General features: G+C 41.1%; 1 protein-coding gene across 1 annotated transcript in view; it reads right to left on the bottom strand.

Moving 5' to 3' along the window:
• RNF130 (ring finger protein 130) overlaps nucleotides 1-25,469 on the bottom strand; it is a gene marked incomplete at its 5' end in the record, with an annotated part of 107,703 nt that extends 82,234 nt beyond the window's left edge. Inside the window, one exon of the mRNA XM_040444717.1 lies at nucleotides 25,379-25,469. Within this exon, the coding sequence (XP_040300651.1) occupies nucleotides 25,379-25,469 (91 nt within the window). The remainder of the gene's footprint in view (nucleotides 1-25,378) is intronic.
• Between the last annotated feature and the right edge of the window lies 1 nt (nucleotide 25,470).

Below are 25,470 nucleotides of genomic sequence, written 5' to 3'. Positions count from 1 at the left end.
CAGTTTCCAGCAATAAACTAAATCAGGCCAACAGCATGCTAAGAATCAGGAGAGAAATATGGAAAATTATACACAGGGAAGGGATCTATTCCCCTCCCATTCCAAGCAGAAACTGGTCTTGAATTTAATGAGCATTTAGCAGACGTGTGTGGGGCACGTGTGTGGCTCAGTGGGTTAACTGTCTGATTCTTGACATCGGCTCAGGTCATGATCTCGAGGTTCCTGAGTTTGAGCCCTGTGTCAGGCTTTGCACTGACAGCATGGAGCCTGCTTGGGATTCTCGCTCTCCTTTTTTCTCTGCCCCTCCCCTGCTTCTGTGTTCTCTCTCTCTCTCTCTCTCTCTCTCTCTCAAAATAAAAAAAAACTTAAAAAAATGAGCTAATAGGCATTCTTGAAGGTCTCCACTGGCTCCCATGGAGGGAGACGCGGGAGGGAGTCTCTGTAGGCAGGTGGACAGTCTGTCACTGTCTGATTTGTTTGTTTCCAGGTTACTCTGCCTCACTTCCAGGCAGGACCATGGGATTGTCCTGGGGTCCAAAGTACATTCTGTTAGTTGCCCCCCCCCCAAACAAAAACAGAAACCTTTTTTAATTGGAGCATCTACAGATCACCTCTAACCGAGCCATATGCTTTCAGTAACATCTACCTGGGCTCCAGCTCCAGGGGGAGGGAAGTTGACACGCAGTCTAAGATGAGCCACAGAGAAGTGAAGAACTTAACTACATTTGAGGAGAGGCCTTTTCTCTGTTTCCCATGGGATGTGAATAAGGAAACGTGGCTCTAGCTGTTGCTGGCAGTCATTTTATGACAAAGAGGGAACAATCTTAGGACCAAGTTAAAGCTAAGATGGCAAAGGGGAGGGATCAAAAGGAACAAGATGCCTCCTAACACTGTTAATGTGTTGAATCCCTCAAAGTGGCCCTAGCTTTGAGCTTCCAGTTCTGACACAGAACACTATTTGTATGCAGTGTAAGCAGGCATTTGTTGCTTGAAGCATTCACACTTCTTGTGTATGTCAAGTAGCAGTGGTTGAGATTGGGGCTTTATCCCTGCTGAGGGGCTCTCTTAGTTCACCAGGATCCACGCCTGGCTACTCAAGCCCACAAAGAAGAAGTCTGAACCTAAGGAGAAGGCTTCCCTGGGAAAGTCCTTTGCCACAGGGAGGCAGCCAGGAGGTCAGTCCTTTGTCACTTTCCCCCACTCAAGGGATGTGGTATCCATCTGGGAAAGGAGAACTTTGTTGGAAGACTAACATGTCGAGCAAGGATTCTTGACAAGGATCCACGTGGGCAGAATGCAAAAGGCTGATGGAATGCGAATGAAGGAAAATCATCTTTATTTTTGCTACACTTGGAATGAAATCTAGTGTTTTCTTCATCTATGAATGTAGACAAGAAAACATCTGTTAACTGTAACTAACAGCAATTACATTAGTTACTGCAGATATGGCAAAAACATAGTAGAGATTAAACTTAGTAGACCCAACATAGTAATCAAAATGATCAGACCCAACACTAGATCCGTTACTTAATATGATCATAAGGACACACAAATATTTTGAATACCGGTACTGTTTCAGGAGACTTGGTTTCCTTTAATCCTACTTACTTTTGCACTTACCACTATTCTGAGAAGCAGCCTAAGGTTTTCTTTTTCACTAGGCTGCAAAAGGAGTCTCAGCTGCCAAGTTTAGTGAATTCATATTACTTATATGATATACTTGGATCTGTTTCTATTACTTTACTTTGTTCTCATTTATCCTGTTATTCCTAAGTTTTTTTTATACTTTCCCCTCTACTTCTGAATGCACTGATCATGTTTTCTCTGCTCCTCCTCTTTTCCTCCATTTATATATTCAAGTTTTGCTTTTTATTTTTTAAAAAGTTTTTGTTTATTTTTAAAAGAGAAAGAGAGAAACGGGGAGGGAGAGGGAGGGTGGAAGAGAGAGAGATAGAATCCCAAGCAGGCTCTGCACTGTCTGCACAGAGCCCGACATGGGGCTTGAACCCAGGAATCCTGAGATCGTGACTTGAACCAAAATCAAGAGTTGGACAATTAACCAACTGAGCCACCCAGGCGCCCCCCTCAAGTTTTACTTTTTAGAGGTCACTCTTAAAATGTTAACTTGTACACCTGATAAAGAGTTTATATTTAACCAATATCTCTATTTTCTTCCTGAATAACAATGTCATAGGGCTACCACAACCAAGTCCTACAAAATTGGTGGCTTACACAGCAGAAATTTATTCTCGTACAGTTGTGAAGGACAGAAGTCTGAAATCAGGGTTCTGGCAGGATCATGTTCCCTCCGAGGGCTTTAGCGGAGAACCTTCCTTGCCTCTCCCAGCTTCTGGTGGCCCTGGGTGACTCTGGCTTGTAGCCGCATTATTCCAATCTCTGCCTGTCTTCACATGGCCTTTTCTACTGTGATGGTGTCTTCATTTCTGTCCCTAAAGATACTTATTGTTGGACTTAAGGCCCACCTGGGTGATGCAGGATGCTCTCATCTCAAGATCTTAATTTAATTACATCTGCAAATGTAATTTTTCCAAATAAGGTTTCTACACTCACAGGTTCGGGGGCATGGACAACTCTTCTGGGAGGCCACCATTCAACCTACTACAGAATGCAGCTCCAACCACCCCATTTCATCTTATGAGTAATTACCCAGCATCCAATTCTACCTTGCTTTAATTATCCCATCCCTAATATTTAATGTTTCATACAGTCAATGCTTATTAAATGTTACCTACAGATACCTGTCAGCCTTTATGTTAGTTTGGGATCTCCAGAGAAACAGACCAGTAAGATATGTGTGTGTGTTTGTAAAGAGATTTATTATAAGGAATTAGCTCATGTGATTATGGAGGCTGACAAGTCCTCTAAGATCTGCGGGGTAAGTCAGCAAGCTAGAGAGTGGATGTGATGATGTGGTTCCAGTTAAAAGTCAAGCAGCTTGAGACCCAGGGAGAGGTAATGTTTCGGTTTGAGTCCAAAGGCAGGAAAAAGCCAAGTCCCCAATTTGAAAGTAGTCAGGCAAGAGGAATCCTCTCTTACTGGAAGGAAAATAAACCCTTTTGTTTCATTCAGGCCTTCAACTGACTGGATGAGGCCCACCCACACTGGAGGGCATCAAATCTGCTTTGATCTGTTTTATTCAGTCTACCAACTTAAATGTTAATTAATCTCATCTAAAAACACCCTCATAGAAACACCCAGAATGTTTGACCAAATTATCTGGGCATCCCCGTGGCCCAGTAAAGTAACACTTAAAATTAACCATCACAGTCCTCCTCACATCTCACTTATTCCTTGTGTGTTTCATTTCCTTCTTCCTTATTAGAATAGTAAGAACACATCCTTTTGATATTCTTTTATTGAGGATCTGTTAAAGATAAAGTCAGGTTTTCAAGTAAACCTGTCTTTTAAGATCTGAAAACATCTTTCATATGATCCCATTTTTGAATGACAGTTTAATTAGTAAAAATTTCTAGATAGTTACTTTTCTCTCAGCACTTTGAAGATATTATTCCACTGTCTCCTGCTTCTTATGTTGAGGAGCTAAAAAAATTTTTAATTGTATAGGTTCTCAACTGTTATTGTGTCTACTTTTTACTTTCAAATCTAGTATCTTTAAAAAATAAAATAAATGCGTTTCTTATTTTTCTTCTAATTGGCAAGTTTTACTTTGGTTATATTTATTCTAAAGAAACAAATTTTTACAACAAGTCATAAGAAGAAGGCAACAACGAGCTATCTTCTGTACACCTAGAGTGCTGGATATATCAATCAACATTGCAAGAAGGGTCATACATAGTTGAACTGTCAGCAAGTTTAATTGTCAATAGCTATCCATTATCGTTTGTCTTCTATACTTAGTTACTGTACATCTCAAATGGATTTTGATTATTTTTCACATCCTCACGACTTAAATATATCTGCTGGATGTTCTCCATGACATAATAAAAAGCATCTTAGGAGTAATTTTAAATGATGGCTAATACAAATCACTTTACCTGCAAAGTTATATTCAAAAATAATTTCTATTACAACTGATACAACAAATACTTCATGGAAGAGAGATGCTACAAATCGAAATAACTAAAAATTGCGGCTAGATCTTCACACAGATGTGGTACTACAGTATAAAAGACATTGAAACTATTTAATCTACGTCACTCCCCATTTCACAGAAGCATTATAGTATTGAGCACAAGTCTTTTCGAGGCTCTCTTTTTTTACTCCTATCCATCACACTTTCCTCTTACCTCGCTGCCTACTCTTTCTCATTTTTCCACTGCTAGTCTCTTAGCTGGAGGTGTTTCACCAAGAATCAGCCCTAGGCCCTCTTTTCTCAGCGGGGCAATATCATCCACTCCCATGGCTTCAACCATCACGTGTACACGGGTACCGTCCAAATCTAACCTCTCTCTTATACTTTATTCTGTCATTTTGAATGGCTTGCTAGACATTTCTCCATGAATACCGAGTATCTCAAACTCATTATCTTCCCCCCTCAAATGTGATCTTCCCAGGAATTCCTAACAGCATCATCATTTACCTAAACACACAGGCTGAAATCCCCGCTGACAAACAAGGAAATGGGCAATTAAGAGACAAAATGAAATGGAGTGTTAAGTTTTCTTGGCTGCCACCAAAAAGCCCACGAAGGCTGAGCAAAGCCACTGACTATACCTCAACACTGCTGAGGCACAGAGAGATGGAAGAACACCATCAAGGGCTGGGGAGTATCCGAAGGCATTATTTCCCCCTCAGCTTTACTGAGATATAGTAAGTAAAATCTATATATATTTAAAGTGTACAACATGATGATCTGATATACCTATACACTGAGAAATAATTACCACAATCAAGCTAATTCATATATCCATCACCTCATATAGTTACTTTTAATTTTTTTGTGTTTGGTGAAAACACTTAAGATCTACTTTTCAGCAAATATCAAGTATTCACCATAGTATTATTAGGTATGGTCACCATGCTGTGCATAAGATCCCCAGAACTTATTCATCTTATAACTGAAAGTTAGCAACACTGGAAGGGATTATTAATCCTTGGGCAGAAAAAGTAAAGAATGTGGGAGCACCCCTTTTTTGCTTTATTTATTGCTTCTTTCTTCTGGTACAATACTTCTAGTATTGTACCATCAGACACAATGGCAATGTTAACAAAGACTGGACTATCTGGAAGATAATTTCAAACTTAGGAATGATGGATTCAGCAATACATTAAAAGGAACACATGTCATGATCAAGTGGGATTTATTCCAGGGATACAATAATGGTTCCACCTCCACAACTCAGTGTGATGCCCCACATTAATGAAATGGAGGATCATATAATCATCTCAATAGATGCAGAATAAGCATTTGACAAAATTCAACATCTATGATAAAAAGTCTCAACAAAATTGGTATAGAGGGAATGTACTTCAACATAATGAAGGCCATATATGACAAGCCCATAGCTACTATCATATTCAACAATGAAAAGCCTAAAGCTTTTCCCTTAAGATCAGAAATAAGATGGGGATGTCCACTCTCACTGCTTTTATTCACAATATAGTACTAGGACTCCTAGCCAGAGCAACTACACAAGAAAAAAATAAGAGGCATCCAAATCTGAAAGCCAGAAGTAATATGGTCTCATGACATTATATATAGAAAACCCTGGACAGTCCACCAAAAAATTATTACAACGAATGCACAAATTCAGTAAAGTCACAGTATACAAAATCAATGCAGATAAATCTGTGGTGTTTCTATACACTAATAATGAATTATTAGAAAGAGAAATTAAGAAAACAATACCATTCACAATTGCATCAAAAAGAATGAAATACCTAAGAATAAATTTAACCAAGGAGGTGAAAGACCCATATACAGGAAATTGATAAGACATGGATAAAAGAAACTAAAGAAGAAACAAATAAATGGAAAGATATTCTGAGTGGAAGAATACCATTAAAATGTCCATAGTAACCAAAGCAATCTACAGATTCAGTGCAATCTCCATCAAAATTCTAAGGGCATTTTTCACAAAAATAGAATTAACCCTAAAATTTGCATGGAACCATAAAAGGCCATGAATAGCCAAAGCAATCTTGAGAAAGACAAATAAAGCTATAAGTATGATGCTTCCTAATTTCAAACTATATTATAAAGTTGTACTAATAAAAACTGCATAGTATTGGCATAAAAGTAGACACACAGATCAACAGAAACGAGTAGAGAGCCCAGAAATCCACACATACATGGTCAATTAATTTACAACAAAGGAGCCTATAATGTTCAACAGGGGAGGGCCAGTGTCTTCGATAAACAGCGCTGGGAAAACTGTATAGTGACTTGCGAAAGAATGAAACTGGACTCTATCTTATACCAAACACAAAAAGCAACTCAAAATGGATTGAAGACTGGAACATACGACCTGAAACCATAAAACTAGAACAAAACACAGGCAGTAATTTCCTTGACATCAGTTTGGCAATGAGTTTTTGGATCTGACAACAAAAGTAAAGGCGACAAAAGCAAACATACACAAGTGGGACTACATCCAACTAAAAAGCTGCTGCACAGCTAGGAACATCATCAACAAAATGAAAAAGCAACCTTTCGAATGGGAGAAAATATCTGATAAGGGGCTAATATGCAAGATATATAAAGAACTCCTATAGCAAAAACATTTCATCTTAGGGTCCTTGTTTTATGCAAGTTTCATCCATACAGTTCCCCACCATTCCTTACATTTGACAGGTGTTAGTTGTGTGATTCTGTTAACCTTGGAATAAATGGTATGTGAGTTAAAAGAAATGACTCATCCCTATAGAAAAAAAAGAAATGATGGACTATAACAGCTAACTGCTGAGGAAGGAGGTAGGAAACACGAAAAAAAATCATACAGTCCCTATGGAGGACAATCAGAGAAAAAAAGAACAAAAGCCTATTGTGGGAGACTACTCACATGAGAAAACAAATGGGAACAGGAGATTTAAAGTTTTCATAATCTGAGATGTCCATAAATAAATATAAGTAATAAGAAAAATCTTTAAAGTTCACCTTAAATAACAACTAATCAATGAGCCTTGTTGAAGTGGGTCCTGAGACTGGCCCATAACAATAGAAAAGTATATTTTACTAAGGAACTATTTATTATTCAGAGGGGGAAAAAAAGGAGAAGCAGATTATTTTATATCAAGATAACAGATGTCCTATAGGGAAATCCAACTGAAGAGAACTCAAGAATGTGTCTAAGAGACAGGAAAGAAACTCTGATGGGGGCAATATACCTACATCAACTGGCCAAACGGGTGCCAACGACCCAAAGAACTGCAGAGATCTTGTTCCGCTAAAATTAGTATCTGACAAGTTCGTGATCTGCCTTAGCATTCATTCCATCTCCAACACGATAATGGCTAGGGAGAACCAGGGGAAACTGCCACCCAGAACCTAACACACACCCATTACGTGAAGGGACTAGTAATTAGGAAGAAAGCAACCCATTATCACAGAGTTTGTAAAACCCAGGGCAAAGATAGCTGGGTAATTACAAATCATCCTGATGAGAAAGAAAATGAAGACACCAGCAAGAATGCACAAGATAAAGTTTAAGAAAGCCTCACACAAGGGCTGTAAAGGCAAATGTAGGATGACAGTACAGACTCAGAAAATTATCTTCAAAAATTAAAAAGTCCAGAGTTAAAGACTGCAAATAATGACAGAAACAAAAGAAGTATGTCTACTGCTCAGGGTCAACAAAATAATGAATGAAAACATTTTCAAAACCTTTTTGCTTTTGTTTCCTCTATTAAGGAGAACAACCTGAGAATAAGACCATCCCAGTAAGGCTAAAGGACATTGAAAATGGGTGTGGAGACTGTCAGAAAGCAAATATGCTGATTCTTAAGACAGGTTTCTCTGTTACATACTTCCATTTCATTTCAGTAAACCTGCTGTTTAATATATCTTGTGCATGCATGCTGGTTTCTTCAAGAAAACTTCCATCCCATTAAGATGTAATTACCCAGCTTTCTTTGCCCTAGGATTTGCAAACTTAAAAATGATATAGTTGCAGGGTGCCTGGGTGGCTCAGATGGCTAAGCGTCCGACTCTTGATTTTGGCTCATGATCCCATGGTTCGTGGGTTCGAGCCCCATATCGGCACTGGCAGGACGAAACCTGTTTGGGATTCTCTCTCTCCCTCTCTCTCTGTTCCTCCCTCACTTGTGTACTCTTTCCCTCTCTTAAAATAAATAAACTTAAAAAAAAAAAAACCCACAATAATATAGTTGCTTTCTTCCAAATTTCTCGTCACTTTGCTTTACATCAAATGCAAAGGAAATTTTCCAGCCCTGGGCATAACATTCTCCTCAGCAGTGTCAGTGGTAGCTAACCACTTAACTTATAAGATAATGGACATTTCTTTGGCTCCCTTTCTCTCCCTGTCAGTCTGTCTTCTCAGCACCTTTTGCTGAAAAGACTATTCTTTTCACCCACTGAATTGTCTTGGCATCTTTGCAAACAATCAATTGATCTCACTTCGATTCCACTAATCTGTAGGTCTATGCCAGTACTACACTGTATTGTAGTTAGGTTTTGAAATCAGGAAATGTGATCCTTTTAATCTTGTTCTTTTTCAAGACTGTGTTGACTAGTCAGGGTCCACATGAATTTTGGAATCAGCTTGTCAATCTCTGCAAAAATCCCCCTGGTATTTTCTTAGGGTTATGTTGAACCTGTAGGTCATCTGGGGAGTATTGCCATATGAACAATATTAAGTCTTTGGATCCATGAATATGGGATGTCTTTCAACTTATTTAGATCTTTAGTTTCTTGTGACAATGTTTTATAGTTTTCAATGCCAATGCCATTTTAAATACTATTTTCTAAAAATTATTTTCTAATTGATTGTTCCTGGCATAGAGAAGCACAATTTACCTTTTTGTATGTGTACTGATCTTGTATCTACTGACTTAAGTTTACTTGAGTTAACAAAAGAAAATCATCCTGTTATAGGGAATAAGAAATTAAGCTTTACGATGTTTCCTTATGGATTAACACTGGCTGCTTTTCTCAATCCATGTCCAGATGCTGTGTGTCTCCTATGGTACCGAAGGTGTCCTGAGTAGGATCCCACAAATGAAAACAGGATAGCCGTGACTCCCCTCACATGTGTGTTTGCTTTCACAGTATTGTCAAATAGCTGCATTATGTGGATTTACAGATGAGACCATCTACTTTTAAATAATTCATCCCTCATCAAATAACACAAATGCCTTAAAAAAAAAAAACTGCAAAGTAAAGCCAATGGGCAGAACTGACATTTCTACTGGTGTACAAGCTTTTTTTAGCCACCCTGAAAGGGCAAAAAAAGAAAGAAAGAAAGAAAGAAAAAAGCCACCCCCCAAAAAACCCAAAAACACACACACCAAAAAACACCCCCCCCAAACTCCAAAACCCAACTAATCAGATTTGTAAGAGAAAGCCAAAAAGTTAGAAATTAACCTGAAGACTATTAGGAATACAGATTTATTACAGCAGGTGGCCTAATGAAGGCCAAGTGCTGGGCCTTAAGATAGTATGTCAAAGAACATCAAGAATGTGGTACAACATTCATAAGTACACATTTTAGAGATGTTTAAGAATCTGGATCAACAAGAGTTGGTAAGTAATTAGGTATGGTGGCTGGGGGTCTAAAGAAGATGTCTGAGTTTCTGGCATAACACTGGGTAGAAGGTGGTGCTGTTGACTCAAACAGCAAACGTCGGAGGAGGAACAGATTTTTGGAGAAAGCATGATGAATTGTCTTAGACAAACGGGGCCTGAAAGAAAACTGAGCAGGAGGTAGTAATTCCCTTCCTAAGCACACCCAGTAAAATGCTACACGTGTAACCAGACTTGTAGGAGGTGTTTATGTCAGCAGTAATTGTAACAGCCACAAAGCAGGCAACCTGGTGTCCATCAACAGAATGGATAAACCATGATATATTCATGTACTGGGTCACTGACAAAACTGCTACATAGAGCAACATGAGTTCACCTCACAAATCAGTGATGTGAGCAAAAGAAACTAGTCACAAGAATATACAAGGAAAGGGGCGCCTGGGTGGCTCAGTCGGTTAAATGTCCGACTTTGGCTCAGGTCATGATCTCGTGGTTTGTGGGTTTGAGCCCCGCACTGGGCTCTGTGCTGACAGCTCAGAGCCTGCAGCCTGCTTCAGATTCTGTCTCCAGTTTTCTCTGCCCCTCCTCTGCTACTGTTCTGTCTCTAAAATAAATAAACATTAAAAAACAATTTTTTTTAAGAATACACAAAAATTGTACCATGATCTAGGTACACAAAGTTAAACAGGCATAATCTGTGGTGTTCAAAATCTGGGGACGGAGGGAGGAGGTGAGTGACTGAAAGGGGGCTTCTGGAGAACTCTGTGAAGCTGGTTATACTCACTTTCTTGACGAGGTTTGGGGTTATATCAGTGTGTGCACTATGGTAATTCACCAAGCTGCAGACTTACGATTGCGTATTTTTCTGTGTGTGTTACAGCGAAAATGTTAATTCAAAAAAATCTGGTTATCTCACTCCTCAGGTTAAGACCCTTTAACAGAATTCTGACTCATGCTACAACATGGATGGACCTTGAGGACATCATGCTAAGTGAAACCAGTCAGTCGCAAAATGAAATACTGTATGGTTCCACTTCTTTGAGATTCCTAGAGCAGTCGAATTCAGAGACAGAAAGTAGAAGGGTGGTTGCCAGGGACTGGTGGAGGGGGAAACAGGGAGTTACAGCACTGCAAAACAAAGAGTTCTGGAGATCTGGTTGTACAACAACGTGAGTGCATGTAACTGTACACTTAAAAATGGTTAAGATGGTAACTTTTGTATTCTATGTGTTTTACCATAACTAAACATTAAACAAACCAGGAAACCCTTCAAAAGTTTTATTCTTCTTGAGACACGTTCAAAAATCCTAACACGGCCTAGTAAGTACTGACCCGCTTTTTCACCCCTACTGTGTATCACTCTCCCCCTTATCCTCCAAAATTCCTCCATTCATTTCCTCCAGCACATTAAGGGTTTTTTTGTACCGTTTAGTCTTCATATAGGCTTCCCTGGCCTGGAATGGTCTTCCTTTCTCTGCCCATCTTAATATCTGCTCATGCTTTAGTCTCAGCATTAGTATTTCTTCAGAGTATCCTAGACCAGGTCAGCTCTCTTGTTTATGCCCTCTTGACATCCTGGTACTTTCCCCAAGAATTACTAAATTTATTTAAGCCTTTATTTATTTGAGAGAGAGAGAGAGAGAGAGAGAATGAATATGAATGAGTGGGGGAGGGGCAGAGAGAGGGAGTCATAGAATCTGAAGCAGGCTCCAGGCTCTGAGCTGTCAGCACAGAGCCTGACGTGGGGCTCAACCCCACGAACTGTGAGATCATGACCTGAGCCAAAGCCAGATGCTTAACCGACTGAGCAACCCAGGCACCCCTCTCCAAGAATTATTAACAATTACTTGGGTTATTATCTGTTTAGTGTCTGTTTGCACCACCAGACAATATACACCAGACAATATATATGCAATATACAGGCGCTGACTTACCTTGCCTCCCCCACCAGACGGCATGCAGGAACTTCCTGTCCTGCCTGCCACACAGTAGGTATTTAATAATTATTTGCTGGGGCGCCTGGGTGGCGCAGTCGGTTAAGCGTCCGACTTCAGCCAGGTCACGATCTCGCGCTCCGTGAGTTCGAGCCCCGCGTCGGGCTCTGGGCTGATGGCTCAGAGCCTGGAGCCTGTTTCCGATTCTGTGTCTCCCTCTCTCTCTGCCCCTCCCCCGTTCATGCTCTGTCTCTCTCTGTCCCCAAAATAAATAAACGTTGAAAAAAAAAATAAAAAAAAAAAATAATTATTTGCTGAGTAAGTATGGAAGCAGCTGTCCCACCTGAGTTTAGGGTTTCTGATCGAGATAAATCACAGTTTGGTGACACACAAATGAGAAAGAGCATCACTGACGGTGGTCACTGAGGAATCACAGAACGATATTAGAAAAGTAACCTGTGTAAATAGCACTCCAATGTTTGCAAACTGATGAAGATGCACTGTGCAAGTTATGGACGTGTTAGGAAACTGCTGATCCTTGGCAAAATTTCAGAAGTTATTATTAAAGGAATAACGTAGATACTGAGAAGAGAAAGCTGTAATAATGGGGTGCTGGCACAAGCTGGTTATGTATGGGAGGCAGAATGATGCTCCCCACTCCCCCGCATGTCCCCATCCTAATCCCTGGGACCTGTGAATTCGTTAGGTTACACAGCAAGAGGCAATTCAGGTTGCTCTTCAGCTGACTTTAGAATAAAGATTACCCTGGACTGTGAGGGTGGGCCTAAGGTAATCAGAGGGGTTTTAGGTGTGGAAGAGAGAGGCAGGAAGTCAAATAGAGAGCACTTTGCAGATGCTTCACTACAGGTTTTGAAGACAGAGGAAGGGCAAGAATGTAGGCAGCCTCCAGAAGCTGGGAAAGTGAAGAAAATGGATTCTCCCATAGAACCTCCGGAAGGAATGCAGGATTGCCAATGCCTTGATTGTAGCCCAGTGAGATCCATTTTGGGCTTTGCACTTCCAGAACTGTAAGACAATAAATCTGTGTTTTTTTAAGCCATCTAGTTTGTGGTAGCTGGTTACAGTGGCAACGGAAAACTAACACACTATGGCTAAGCCATGGAAGATTCACTTCTTTTCCTTCCTTGCCATAGCTCCTGACCTAGCAAATCAGGAAGAGAGTAAATAAGATGTCTTTGTTTTTTCCACCAAAACACTTGATTACATCATTTAAGATATCATAACACTAAAAAATATGCACCAAAGGCAAAGTCAACGAAGTGAATTAGAAAACTCTGTGGAGTGCCCACACCCCCAAAGTGCTGCTTAATGGAACGATGCCATCTTAGAAGATTCTGAGCAACACACTACAAGGGTCTGTTCATTAACATTCTTCAATACTTTTATCAATAACTTAGAGCAGAGATTCTTAACTCTGGGATTATGGACCACCTGGGACTGCAAAAAGTATCTGAACCTTCTAAACCTTACTGAAAATTTTGTTATTACTTACATAATTTTTAAATTTTTTTTATTTATTTTTATTTTTTGGCAGAAAGCTCTATGGCCTTCATTAAAGTCTTAAAGGGGATCCATAAGTCCAGAAGGTTACGACCTGACTTAAATGAAGATACAGAAGGTATGCTCATCACATTCACTGGTGACACAAAGCTGCTGGAAAGAGTAAAGACTGCGGTGACAAATCAGGATTCCAAAAACATCTTGAAAGGTTGAATGAACAGGCTACATCCAGTGAAGATAAAATCACACAGCTTAGGGCAGCCTCTGGAAAAGACTCAGAAGGTTTAATCAACAGTAAGCTCAGTATGAGTCAGTAATTAGGGCTACCAAAATAACTTATAGGACTCTCGGCAGGTGTCCAGCATGATGGAAAAAAAAAAACACTTCTACTCTCTTCTGCTTTGGTGAAACCAAATGCATTACTGTGTTCAGTTTTGGGTTTCTTCTGTATTCATTTCCTAAGCCTGCCATAACAAATGACCACAAACTTGGGTGACTTAAGACAACAGAAAATGTACTGTCCCACAGTTCTGGAGGCTGGAAGTTGAAATCAAGGTGTCTTGGTTCCTTCCGTAGGCTCCAAAAGGAAAACAGTCCCATGGCTCTCTCCTAGCTTCTGGGGCCCAGAAAACCTTGGTGTTCCCTGACTGTGGCAGTGTAACCCTGATCTCTGTTTCCCTCTATCTTCCTGTGGCTCTTTTCACTGTGTGCCTGAGTCCTCTCTTCTCCTTATAAGGACACCCACATTGGATTTAGGGCCCATCCTAAACTACTATGATCTTATCTTGATCCTCAACTACTTACATTTGTCAAGATCCTATTTCCAAATAAGGTCACACTCAGATTCCAGGTGGACATGAACTTTTATGGGACATTATTCAACCCACTGCATCCTTTAAGTGGAATACTGACAGACAAATACACTCTGAAGTTTACAATACCATATTCTTAATTTTTTTTTTTTAACATTTATTTTTGAGAGACAGAGAGAGACAAAGCATGAGCAGGGGAGGGGAAGAGAGAGAGGGAGACACAGAATCCGGGCTCCAAGCTGTCAGCACAGAGCCTAATGCAGGGCTCCAACTCACAAACCGCGAGTTCATGACCCGAGCCGAAGTTGGACACTTAACCGACTGAGCCACCCAGGCACCCCTATAATACCATATTCTTAAGAGCAATCAAAAGAAACAGAGATATAAAACCAAAAGGTTAGAGGGCTTTTGAGTCAAACAAGGAAATTAACTATTGCCTACAAATATCTGAACCAAGTTTCTTCCCCAGATGAAAAACTTTCTAACACTGCTTTCCAGAGATGAATGTGATAGATTTCTGTCATTCATTTGTTCAAGCTTAAGCTGTACAATCATCGGATAGGAATGCTGAGGCTTCGGATGGGTGGCTGACTTGAGAATCCCTGATGATCAAGCTATATAGCTTCAGCATGGTAAGCAGGGGTGAGATAAGTGGCTGGAGCCACTGGAGGAGACCACAGGGAGGGAGCTCAGATTTCCATTCTGAGGATAATGAGAAGACCCGGAAGGGGGTTAAGCAAGGAGTGTTACGATTTCCTGTAGAAGCTTCAAGATTATCCTGGCTACTGTAGGGAGAAAAGACTGATGGAAATTAAGAGAAAAGCAGAGACCAAGACAGGGTAAGAGGGGAGAGCTGCCCATACTGAGAAGGCAGGAGTGAAAATGACAAGTCACACAGAGATATGTATATCCTGCAGTTAAACTGTGGAGGGAAGATCAGATGTGGAATGTGAGGAGAAGAAGCAAGGATGACCCTAAATGTGGACGGTGATGTCATTTGTTGAGATGGGGAGGATCAGGGAGCAGCGGTAGCAGGCTGGAAGGCAAAAAAAAAATGTATCAAAGGCTCCATCTGAGGTTTCTAAATCTGGAGATGTCCTCGAGACATTTAGGTTGAAGATACCATGCAGACAGAGTTGAATGTGTGACTCTAGGCTCACAAGGGAAGACTAGGCTGAAAGTAGAGGAAGACACAACAGCAGGCACTGGAGAAAAAGAAAACTGTTGCCTTAGAGTTGTCCCACTTCTTTAGGAGTATTTTGGGGGTGCACCTGGCTGCTGGCTCAGTCAGAAGAGCATGTGACGCTTGATCTTGGGGTCATAGGTTTGAGCCCCATGCTGGGTGCAGAGATTACTTAATAAATAAAAAACTTAAAAAAATATTTTTGTATTACTGAGCATAGTTAAGTGCCCATTTGTTTCTGCTTAAATGTTATGTTCTCAAACCCTGGTCAGCTGCGTTGTTCAGATTTTCTCCAGCCACATTCAACTGCATGGTGACAGGAAGCACAGAGACGGATGGTAGTGGTTCACCCTGGACTGACATTTTGCCAAGTGAGTGTGATACAGAACAGAGGAAAAAGGGATGATTAATGTGAAGAATCATGGACTCTACATCAAACAAGGAGAGAAGTGAGAAGCCAGAGGGGGCTGAAAGAGCTTCCTCTATCCAAAATCAGCCAAAGGACAGGGTCATGCTATGCTGAATTCAATTAATGCTGAGGCCTTATCACAACTGACTGAGGAGGAAGGTAGTTGCCAGAAGAAAGGGAAACACTATGAGCCAACATAGTAGCTACTATCATAAATTAGTTTAGGATCTATAGACTTAGATCTGTTTATAAAATAAAAGCAGTTAATTCAATGGTAGCGTTTCCTGATTTCGTGGTCCATCAGTGGCTACTAAGCATGAACTCTCTGGAGACAGTGCTTAGTTTCTAAAGAACCCTACATTTTATAGCAAGTCACTATAGTTGGAGAAGACCTCAGATGCTGGGAAAGCAGGGAGCTTCTGCAGAAAAGAGAAAGGGGTGGGCACAGAATTCATTTGCAGTGTGGATGGGGGAATGAGTGGGAAGCTTACTGTACACACACAGAAAAGACAAACTTCACCCAATGGCTTACAGTGAAGTATACCTGTCCCATTCACTCCATTGTCCTAGGTCCCCCAAAGCAACCCTGTTTTTAGTTCTTCTAGTGGTCACCTTCTACAGTTCCACAAAGGCTCATCGCCATTGTTTCCTGGTTTGTCAATGTAAGACATTATCTGCAGATTTATGAGGCTACAAATCAAGGTTCTGCTCATTTAGACTTCTCCATTTTCCCTCTTCCCTGATTTCATTGTTTCATTATTTTCCTCTGTGGTTCAACCTTCCCAGTGTCTGCAACTACAGCCGACCTCCTGAATACTCACCCAGTGAGATGAAGTCACTGGCCCTTACCAGCTCCTGACATGTCTTTTCTCTCTTCCATTTCTCTACCTTTGTCATCTATTTATAGTTACAGATGCTTAGGTCGAAATGTTTGCTTTCTTTTTCTTCTGCAACCAATAGGGCCTTCCACACTTTAACTACAGATTGATCTTAAACACTGAAAACCAACAAAACCACTAAAGCACTAATATCATCATTATAAAAATGTTATAGAACGGCCTGTGTTTGGATTCCACTTCCCTTTCTAGGATCTGCTAACTGCTCACAACTGTGTCACATTTTAGTTGTTTCACAATTGGACCAACCGTCCCTGGTCTTGGAGTTCCTCTTCTCTTACTAGGGAAAAACATGTCCTTTTAATTTTATGTCTAGTATCTTCCAGTTTCCTGCTCTGACCATGGCTTGGAATTCACTCCATTTTTTTTTTTTTTTTTTTTTTTAAAGCTTTGGGAATAAACAAACACCCAACGTGTACACACTTACTTGTTCCCTTCGGGAAGTATGACTTTTCCCCTATGAAGGTTGTGTACTGAAAATTAACCATTTCAAAAAAAAAAAAAAAAAAAAGAGAGAGAGAGAGAGAGAGAGAGAAAACGAAAAATGTCCCCCAATGATCCAATAAAAATGAACACAATCATTTTTATTTTTGCACATTACTCTGAGTCTTAATCCACTGTAAACAAATTTAACACAGTCACAGTTCAATCACTATATGTTTATTTTTGTAGGATATACCTTGCTTTCACAATCCCCTTTAATGGCTGTGTAACTTTCCACTGAGTGGATGTATCATAATTTATTAAACCCACTCGGGAAGCAGTACAAAAAAGTGGTTAAAGTATGGATGCTGCAGTCAGACAGACCTCCAACACATCCCAGCTCTGCTGAATCCAGGCAGCTATACAGCTGGTAGGTTACCTCTCCTACTTTCATTCACCCAATGCTAATAACCAGTGCCACCCTACTATGTTCCAGGTGCCACGCCAAGCACTGTGTACATACGAGTAGACACAGCAACAGCATCCCCGCCCTCATAAACAAACAAAGCAGATACATAATTTCCAATCGTATAGAGGGCTCTCAAGAAAAAAGACACTAAGTGAGAGACTGGAGAAGCCTGAATTCACATCCACAAAATGAGGACACGGTACCACTTAGGGCTGTTATTAAATGACAGTCCATGTATAGTACAGTACTTGGCACCCTTCTCGGCCCACAATACGTGAAACAATATGTGTTAAGTACCTCACTGCCTGGGGTAAACCAAGAGCACCAAAGCAGGAAACACTCTCTCAGTGTGTTGTTCTTTCCTTCATCAACAGAAATCCTACTTTCTCAAGTCTGAGTTCATGGCTAGACATCTGATGTGGGTCTTTTCTATATCCATTTCCCTCCTCAGCATGCTATTTTCTTTTACCTCCTTAAACAAGCTATCTCTACAATAGCTGTTTTAACACCCTTATCTGCAACTCTAGCATTTGTTCCATTTCTGGGCCTGTTGCTACTGCCTATTTTTGCCTGGTTATGGGTCACAGTTTCCTGTTTCTTAGCATGCCCAGTAATTTCTGACTGGATGTTGGTCTTAGATTTTATGTTTTTGGGATCCAGATGTCACTGCATCCCTTTCAATATTGTCGAGCTTTGTTCTGGACCAGTTACTTGGAATCAGTCTGATCCTTTTCAAGTTCGCTCCTAAGCTTTGTTAAGTGGAGTCCAGAACAGGCTTTTATTTAGGGCTGATTTGGCCTCGCGTGCATTAGGCAGTCTCCCTACACTGATCAGTAAGAGTATGAACTATTCCAAGCCCTGTGGGAACTCCAAGAATTCCCCCTGCTAATTTCTGATAGTTCTTCATAAAATGTGCAGATCAGTACTCTGGCCAAAGACCCGTGGGGACCCCTCACGGCTCTCCAGAGTTCATTCCCTGCGCGACTCCCTCCTCTCTCGTATTTTACCTCGTTGCATATTCAAGTCCGTTCAAACTGCCTTGGCCTCCTAGAGCTCTGAACTCTGTTTCGGCAACACCAGGTTCCCTCTGGGTTCCCCTTCCTTGCACTGCAACATGGCAACTCTCCAGGCCGTAAGTAAGCTGGGGCAGTCATACAGCTCCACTGTTTATTTCCTTTCTCTCAGGGATCACTGTCCTGTACTCTTTGTTGACCTATTTCTAAAACTGCTGTTTCATAACTTTGTCATGTTTTCTAGTCATTTAAGGTGGGGAAGTGAACTGGTCCCTTTTACTCAATTATGGCTAGAAACAGAACTAACCAAGCTTGACTTCAAATTTCCACATTTTCAATGAAACTCTTCTAGACTACAAGTCCAAGTCATTTTCCACTTTTCTGGTCTTCATGCAATTCACGACGCAGCACACTAACAGAGGCCCTACAGTATACTCTGTCCATCAGGCGCCCCCCCCCCCGGCCCCCAACACCTTCCTACAAAGCCTGCCATCAGTTTCACTACCAGACCCAACACCGCTAGACTGAATGCAATCAGAGATTCCAGTGGCTTGCTAGTGCCAGGCACAGTCCTAGGTGCTGGACTGAAACAAGGAAGACATTGTCCCTAACTGCCAGGAGCTCACAGTTTGTGGCAATGTAGAAATCAAACTCTCAGCCATAAATCCATAACACAGTTTTCAACGGGGAAAAACTAAGGTAGAAATGAACTTTTAGCACAAAGATTGTCAAACATTTTCTTAAAGCGCCAGAGAGTAAGTAGCCTAGGCTTGCAGGCCACATAGACTCCTCTGTCACAACCACTCAGTTCAAAAGCAGCCAAAGACATGTGAACAAACGGTTATAGCTGTATTCCATAACTGTGTAAAGTAACAGGTGGCTGGCCCCCTGGGTGTAGTCTGCAGACCCCTGCTTTAGAACAACATCCACCAAAACAGCCTGCACCATCTTCTACAATGGTATGTTCTGTTTGTGCCATCCAGACAAGGCCCTCCTAGGCGGGCAGTGCATACAGCGCCTTCTGCACAAACTATAGCACTTGTACAACAACTCAAGCACAGAGTAGGTACTTACTATTTTTTTTTTAACTTATGCTGCTTTGCATTTGAAGAGCTCCCTTTGTTTTACTTAAAACTGCTTCCAACAGTAAACGAAGCTGCATTTGCAACAATTCATAGAAAATAATAAATGTCTAGTGCATAATATAAGGATGATAAAACAAGCAAATATTGATGGTCCTGAAAAACAGTTTCATTTTGCAAGTAAGTCAAGACTACCATATACTTAAATACTCAAAAGAATCTGCTCTGGGGACTACCCATTCATCCCACAGATGGCCTAAAACACTACTAGACTTCTCTCTTGAAAAATATCTAAAGAGAGAGTTCACAAGCACATAAAAAAGAATGGCCTCAAAAGAACTTTCAATTGTGGTCAAAATTCAAGTCTATCTAGAAAAGACAAAGATTTGATACACTGCACATCTTTTTAAAATTGATCAATCAAAAATATCTTACAAAATAAATCTTACAAATAAATGCTAAGTATTTCAATTTGTTTTCACTGCTGCACAATGTGTGTGTGCATATACGTACACACAACGGATAAACATACGGTGATGTGACTGGTTTGAAAAGACGACCACTCTCTTTAATAGGTATATTCTGGCAGGTTTGTTCAAAAAGATCTGTCCTTGGGTGCCTGGACGACTCTGTCAGTTGAGTGTCTGACTTGATTTCGGCTCAGGTCAAGATCCCAGGATTGTGGGATGGAGGGAGCCCTGCATCGGGTTCTGTGCTGAGAGCATGGAGCCAGCTCGGGATAGTCTCAGTTTTTCTCTCTTTCTCTGCCTCTGCCCCTCCCCTGCTCATGCACATTCTCTAAAAATAAAAAAATAAGATTTGTCCTACCACTTTACAGTCACACTTCAATCAAGGTGGAGGAAACTTAGAAGTCATTTAATCTAACCTTCCTTCAAATGAAGGATTTTTCTTTTATAACGTTCAAACAGTGCTCTGTGGTTTGTCCATCTTTTTTTTTTTTTTTTAACGTTTATTTACTTTTGAGACAGAGAGAGACAGAGCATGAACAGGGGAGGAGCAGAGAGAGAGGGAGACACAGAATCCGAAACAGGCTCCAGGCTCTGAGCTGTCAGCACAGAGCCTGACACAGGGCTCGAACTCACGGACCGTGAGATCATGACCCGAGCCGAAGTCGGACGCTTAACCGACCAACCCACCCAGGCGCCCCGGTTTGTCCATCTTTTAAAACTCACATTCAGAATCAAACATAAACGAGAGGTGTACCTGGCCTCATGAAGCAGGACCAGTGCTGCCCAGGAACCAGACACCCAAATTCAAGATGATTAGAGAGGGTCTGTCCTGCAACAGGCAGCTAAGCTTTATCTCCCTTCAACTCCTTTTAATGCAGCTGGTTTTTTTTTTACACCCCAATTCGGGGCTATGTATTTATTCCTATTCACTTTTTTTCTTAGTCTCAACCCACCATTCCACACACTGAGATCCTATGGATTCAGCAGGTCAAAGAGATCATTTAAATATGCCATGTCTTTACCAAAATCACTGGCACAGCAATCAAAGATCTTCACAATGTGAAGAACAGCAGAAGGAAAAACTGAAGGCAGCAAATATGAACACAACCCTTATGGGAAGCTTTGCCATTAAGAGAAATAGAAGATGGGATGGTAGCCTAAGAGTATTTGGTGGGAAGGTCAAATGTTTTTTTAAAAAATATTCAAATATTTATATGCCAATGGATCATCCAAAAGTGAAGGAAAAATACAGTGTGTGAAACCATTTTCTCAATTGTAAAATTCAATATAAATATATTGTATATATCTCCTTTATCTGCTTGCTTAGTTATTTATGTTAAGATCTGGTTTTTAGAACCTCCAGCTCCTTTTGAATTCTCTTTCCTTTCAGAGTCCCTGTTCCCAGAATCATACCTACTATTTCTCTGAATATTTTGAAATCTCTATATCTAGTAGTCCTTGCCTTTGCCATTATGAATTCTAACATTACATGATGGCTTTCATCCAAGGTCTTTTTTCCACATCAATATCCTTTACTCTTTATCAGAATTTAAAAAACCATGTTCATGTTCAGGTTTAATGGATTCATCCAAAAGAACCACTTTCTTAAACGTAAAAACCTAAGTTTTGCTTTTTTTTTTTTTTGTATCCATACGGTCAGCAAGATGCCCCCCTTCCCCCTTCCCCACAAAAGTTGATCATTTGGTAAAACTGTTAAGGCTATATTACATCCAATCCTCAAAATTTCTATGCAAAGCAAAAAGTGGCTGATACCAGATTCTTCCCACCAGCACATCTGCATATACAATGACATCATCAACACTGGTCCTTCTCCTGCCCAACCCCCACTCCAGGCTCAGACAAAAAGTTAGTGTGCTCAAACACAGAGCACATTTACAATGTCTGCTCCCCAGTAGGTACTAGCTAGTTTACATTTGTTTCTAGTTCTAAGCTCACCCTTTGAGTAAGCAACTGTAATCTGCAAATAAATACAAGATATGTTCCTTCAAAGGCCCATTCCTAAAAATGAATTATCAGTAAACATATGAAATCTGTTAACACCAAACAAATGAATCTCCATTCTATTCAATCTGCATCCTATTTAGTGACAAAGAATACGTTTTCAAAGTACAACACTTATTGTTTTATAAAGTTTAACACTTTCTAAAAATTTACTTTTAAAACACCAAAGAATCTAAAGAAAAAGCTGTCTATTTGCCCTTTAAAGGTGTAGAATAAATAAATTTCATTCAGTTATTCATACATGTCTACATGTATGAATTTTGTAGCACTACAAAATAAGAAAGGTTTCTAATATTTCACAAACCAAGTCAGAGATTTAAAATGAGTCATCATGTTAAGCTCTAGGAAAATGTGAAATTATTTTGTCTTTATATTCATTACTACCAAACACTTATCCTCAAAAATGCACCTTTGTTAATTTCACATCTAGGGGTGCCTGGTTGGCTTAGTTGGTAGATTATGCAACTCTTGATCCCAGGGTTGTGAGTTCAAGCCCCACACTGGGTGTAGAGCCTGCTCAAAAAAAAAAAAAAAAAAAAAAAAGATAAAGAAAAAAAATTTTCACATCTATTGGGCCCAGCTACTTCTGCCAGGAATTCCCGTCTCGTAACATTTTTTGCTTTGTAATTTGAACATTACTTTGTTTACTGTCAACACACAGGAAGTCCTCAATAAACACGCTAAGATTCTCTTCAATTCAAAATTATAAGAGCATAAAAGGTCATAAGAACTGTAATATTTTTTATTAAAATATAAAATTTTGAAATTCACTAAATCAAGAATAGCCACTTTTTTTTAACTGAGGTATAATGGATGTAACGCAAGTAATCGTAACAGACTTATACCACCATTGTTGTTTTTTTTTTTTTAATTTTTTTTTTCAACGTTTATTTATTTTTGGGACAGAGAGAGACAGAGCATGAACGGGGGAGGGACAGAGAGAGAGGGAGACACAGAATCGGAAACAGGCTCCAGGCTCTGAGCCATCAGCCCAGAGCCTGACGCGGGGCTCGAACTCGGGGACCGCGAGATCGTGACCTGGCTGAAGTCGGACGCTTAACCGACTGCGCCACCCAGGCGCCCCAGCCCCATCATTGTTGTTTTTAAGATACATTCCCAAGTTCCTGCTGCAAAAGTAGGAAAATGTCCTGGATTTCATGATTTACAGGTATACGGATGTATAAAGGCCCTAACTAGCACTTCAGGAAGAAGAGGAATTTTCATCTGTTTTGTTCACTGCTGTTGCCCCACCACCTCTCCAGTGGTACACGGGATTTCAATTAGTATTTGCTGAACTGAAAGCACCTCTGTGTGCAGACCCCTCAGTAGGAAGTCAGACTCAAACCACCTGTAGGACCTCACCACTCACACCATGCATGAGAAAACATGCAGCAATCTCATGTTGTGCAAATAGAAAATGAGCTCCTAGAGAATGGAGAATAGGAAGAGAAGACAGACACTGAAGGGAACCGACCCCAGACTCAGCGTTCACACACTGCCCTGACGTGTTCACATTGAGGGGTGTCTAAAACCTCACCAATTTAGACATTCATTCAGGTTGACAAGTCTCGTTTTAAGAATGCAGGGACCATTCATACCTGTCAACAATCTTACGAGGTAAATATGTCATCATTCCATTTTGTGGAGGACACTGAGGTTATGTGGCCAATTTACTTTCCCAGGGTTACGCAATGCTCTCCTGGTGTCACATAGCATATGCACAGCACAACTCAGAACCTTTACTTGTACAGTGATGCTACCTCCCCAGGGATAAGGAAACAGGACTAACCTTCCTCTACACATCAGTTGCATGTTAGTTCCCAATACTCTTCTGTTCAAACACCTACAACAAGAGTCCTCAAAGACCGGGCTTTTGTTTGGGGATGACAAGCAAGCAACAAGTAGTTTTACAACATGAGACCCTTTGGAGGCAAGAATCTAAAGTGAATATCGTGGATTTGGGGTGCCCAAGGGAACCAAGCCCTAAAGACAAACCAAGTATTTCAAAACCCTGCACGGGGCCAACTCTTGCTCCAGAACAGCTTGCCTCTCTCTCTTCCTCTTCCTCCCCTTCCACGTGACCCTCACGGTTCTCCGCACCAGAAAATAGGCTACCATTGTTAGTGCCATAGTTTGGCAACATTATGTGATCCAACTACAGTGACTGGCACAGAACAGGCACACAAATATTTACTAAATGAACCAAAGACCAAAGTTGTTTCTGCCCGCAAGCTGGGACCCTAACTGCCATTTTTAACAAAGTGGAGATGAGAATGCACTTTAAGCACCTGACCGTTGGTGTAAAAATGAACTTTTACAAGGCACTTCTAAATTGGGGGCAAACTAGAGTGAAAGACCCACGTGATTCTTTTTCCTCAGTACACAGACAGCTTAGCACTTTAGCACACACAGATCTCAGAAGAGGCATGATGTTTTAATATTTTAGAGTATAAAAACAAACATCATTACCTTATTTAGACTGCCTTGTTTAGGTCATCTTAACATGAATAGCAGCTTAAAAAAAAATCCACTCTCAGCATTCTCAGGATGAGTGCGGGGGTGAAGATAGCAGACATTTTCCAAAAAGTTCGCAGTGAGCAAAAAAACAAAAAACAAAACCCCCCAAAAAATATCAAAAGGAAAAAAAGGTTCCTTTAAAACATGACCAGTAATTTATACAAATATACGTTTTTATACAAATAACTAAACGGAGCCAGTGTTTATAGGAAAGCATGAGCATACGCCAAATGGCTTCAAAGACAATTCTTGAAAATTTTATCTATTTCCCCTTCGGTCAGCACCCATGCCCTGAAAACTTGGCTACTAGTTCCAATTGGTATCAGATTCTTCATAATGTGAGATTTTCAGGCGTCAAATTACAGTAAAAACTACTGGGGCAGAACAGGAGCCAAAAGCAACAGGGAAGATGCCCATTTTCCTCTACCAACCTCCTCCCACTTGCCACTTAAGAAAAACGGCACGTTTTTACGTTAGAAAAGGGCCTTCATCCTTCGAGATCTAATTCAGCGTTAAGTCTGGGATTTCGGGAACAAACCTGCCGATTCCGAAATGCAGGTTAAGACCTCCTCCACCATGAATTAGTTTTGCGCTCTTCTACCACCTCCTTTGTCTGAACTGTCCCTGCAAACTCGCAGACCCATGCCCTCCTGTAAACAAGCTACCTAAACGAAATGGAACGTTTTCTAAGTCTTCCTAAGAGAAGAGGAACCCCCCCCCGCCCCCCACCCCCAAAAAGGGGTCTGGAGCTTCATTCCCACCCGTGGGCAGGCCGGGCTGCACACGACGGAAACCTGGACCCCGGGGCCGCCGGCCGAGCCGAGCGGAGCTGCGAGTCCGGCCGGGGTGGGTGGGGGCGCTGAGTCCGCCGCCCCCGCGCCCCGGCTCCCGGGGGCCGCCGCCCGCCCCCGCGCCGGCTCCTTTTCTCCGCGCCCCGGCACTCACCTCCGTGGATGGGCAGCGGTGCCAGCACCTGGCCGCGGACCTCGGCCTTGGGCGAGTCGAGCCCGTAGCGCCCGCGGTCGATGCGGAACGTG

The sequence above is a fragment of the Herpailurus yagouaroundi genome, unplaced genomic scaffold (assembly GCF_014898765.1).
Source record: "Herpailurus yagouaroundi ecotype Mexico unplaced genomic scaffold, PumYag 192, whole genome shotgun sequence".
NCBI classification, from domain to species: domain Eukaryota; kingdom Metazoa; phylum Chordata; class Mammalia; order Carnivora; family Felidae; genus Herpailurus; species Herpailurus yagouaroundi.
This window is presented reverse-complemented; position numbering and strand designations above follow the sequence as displayed.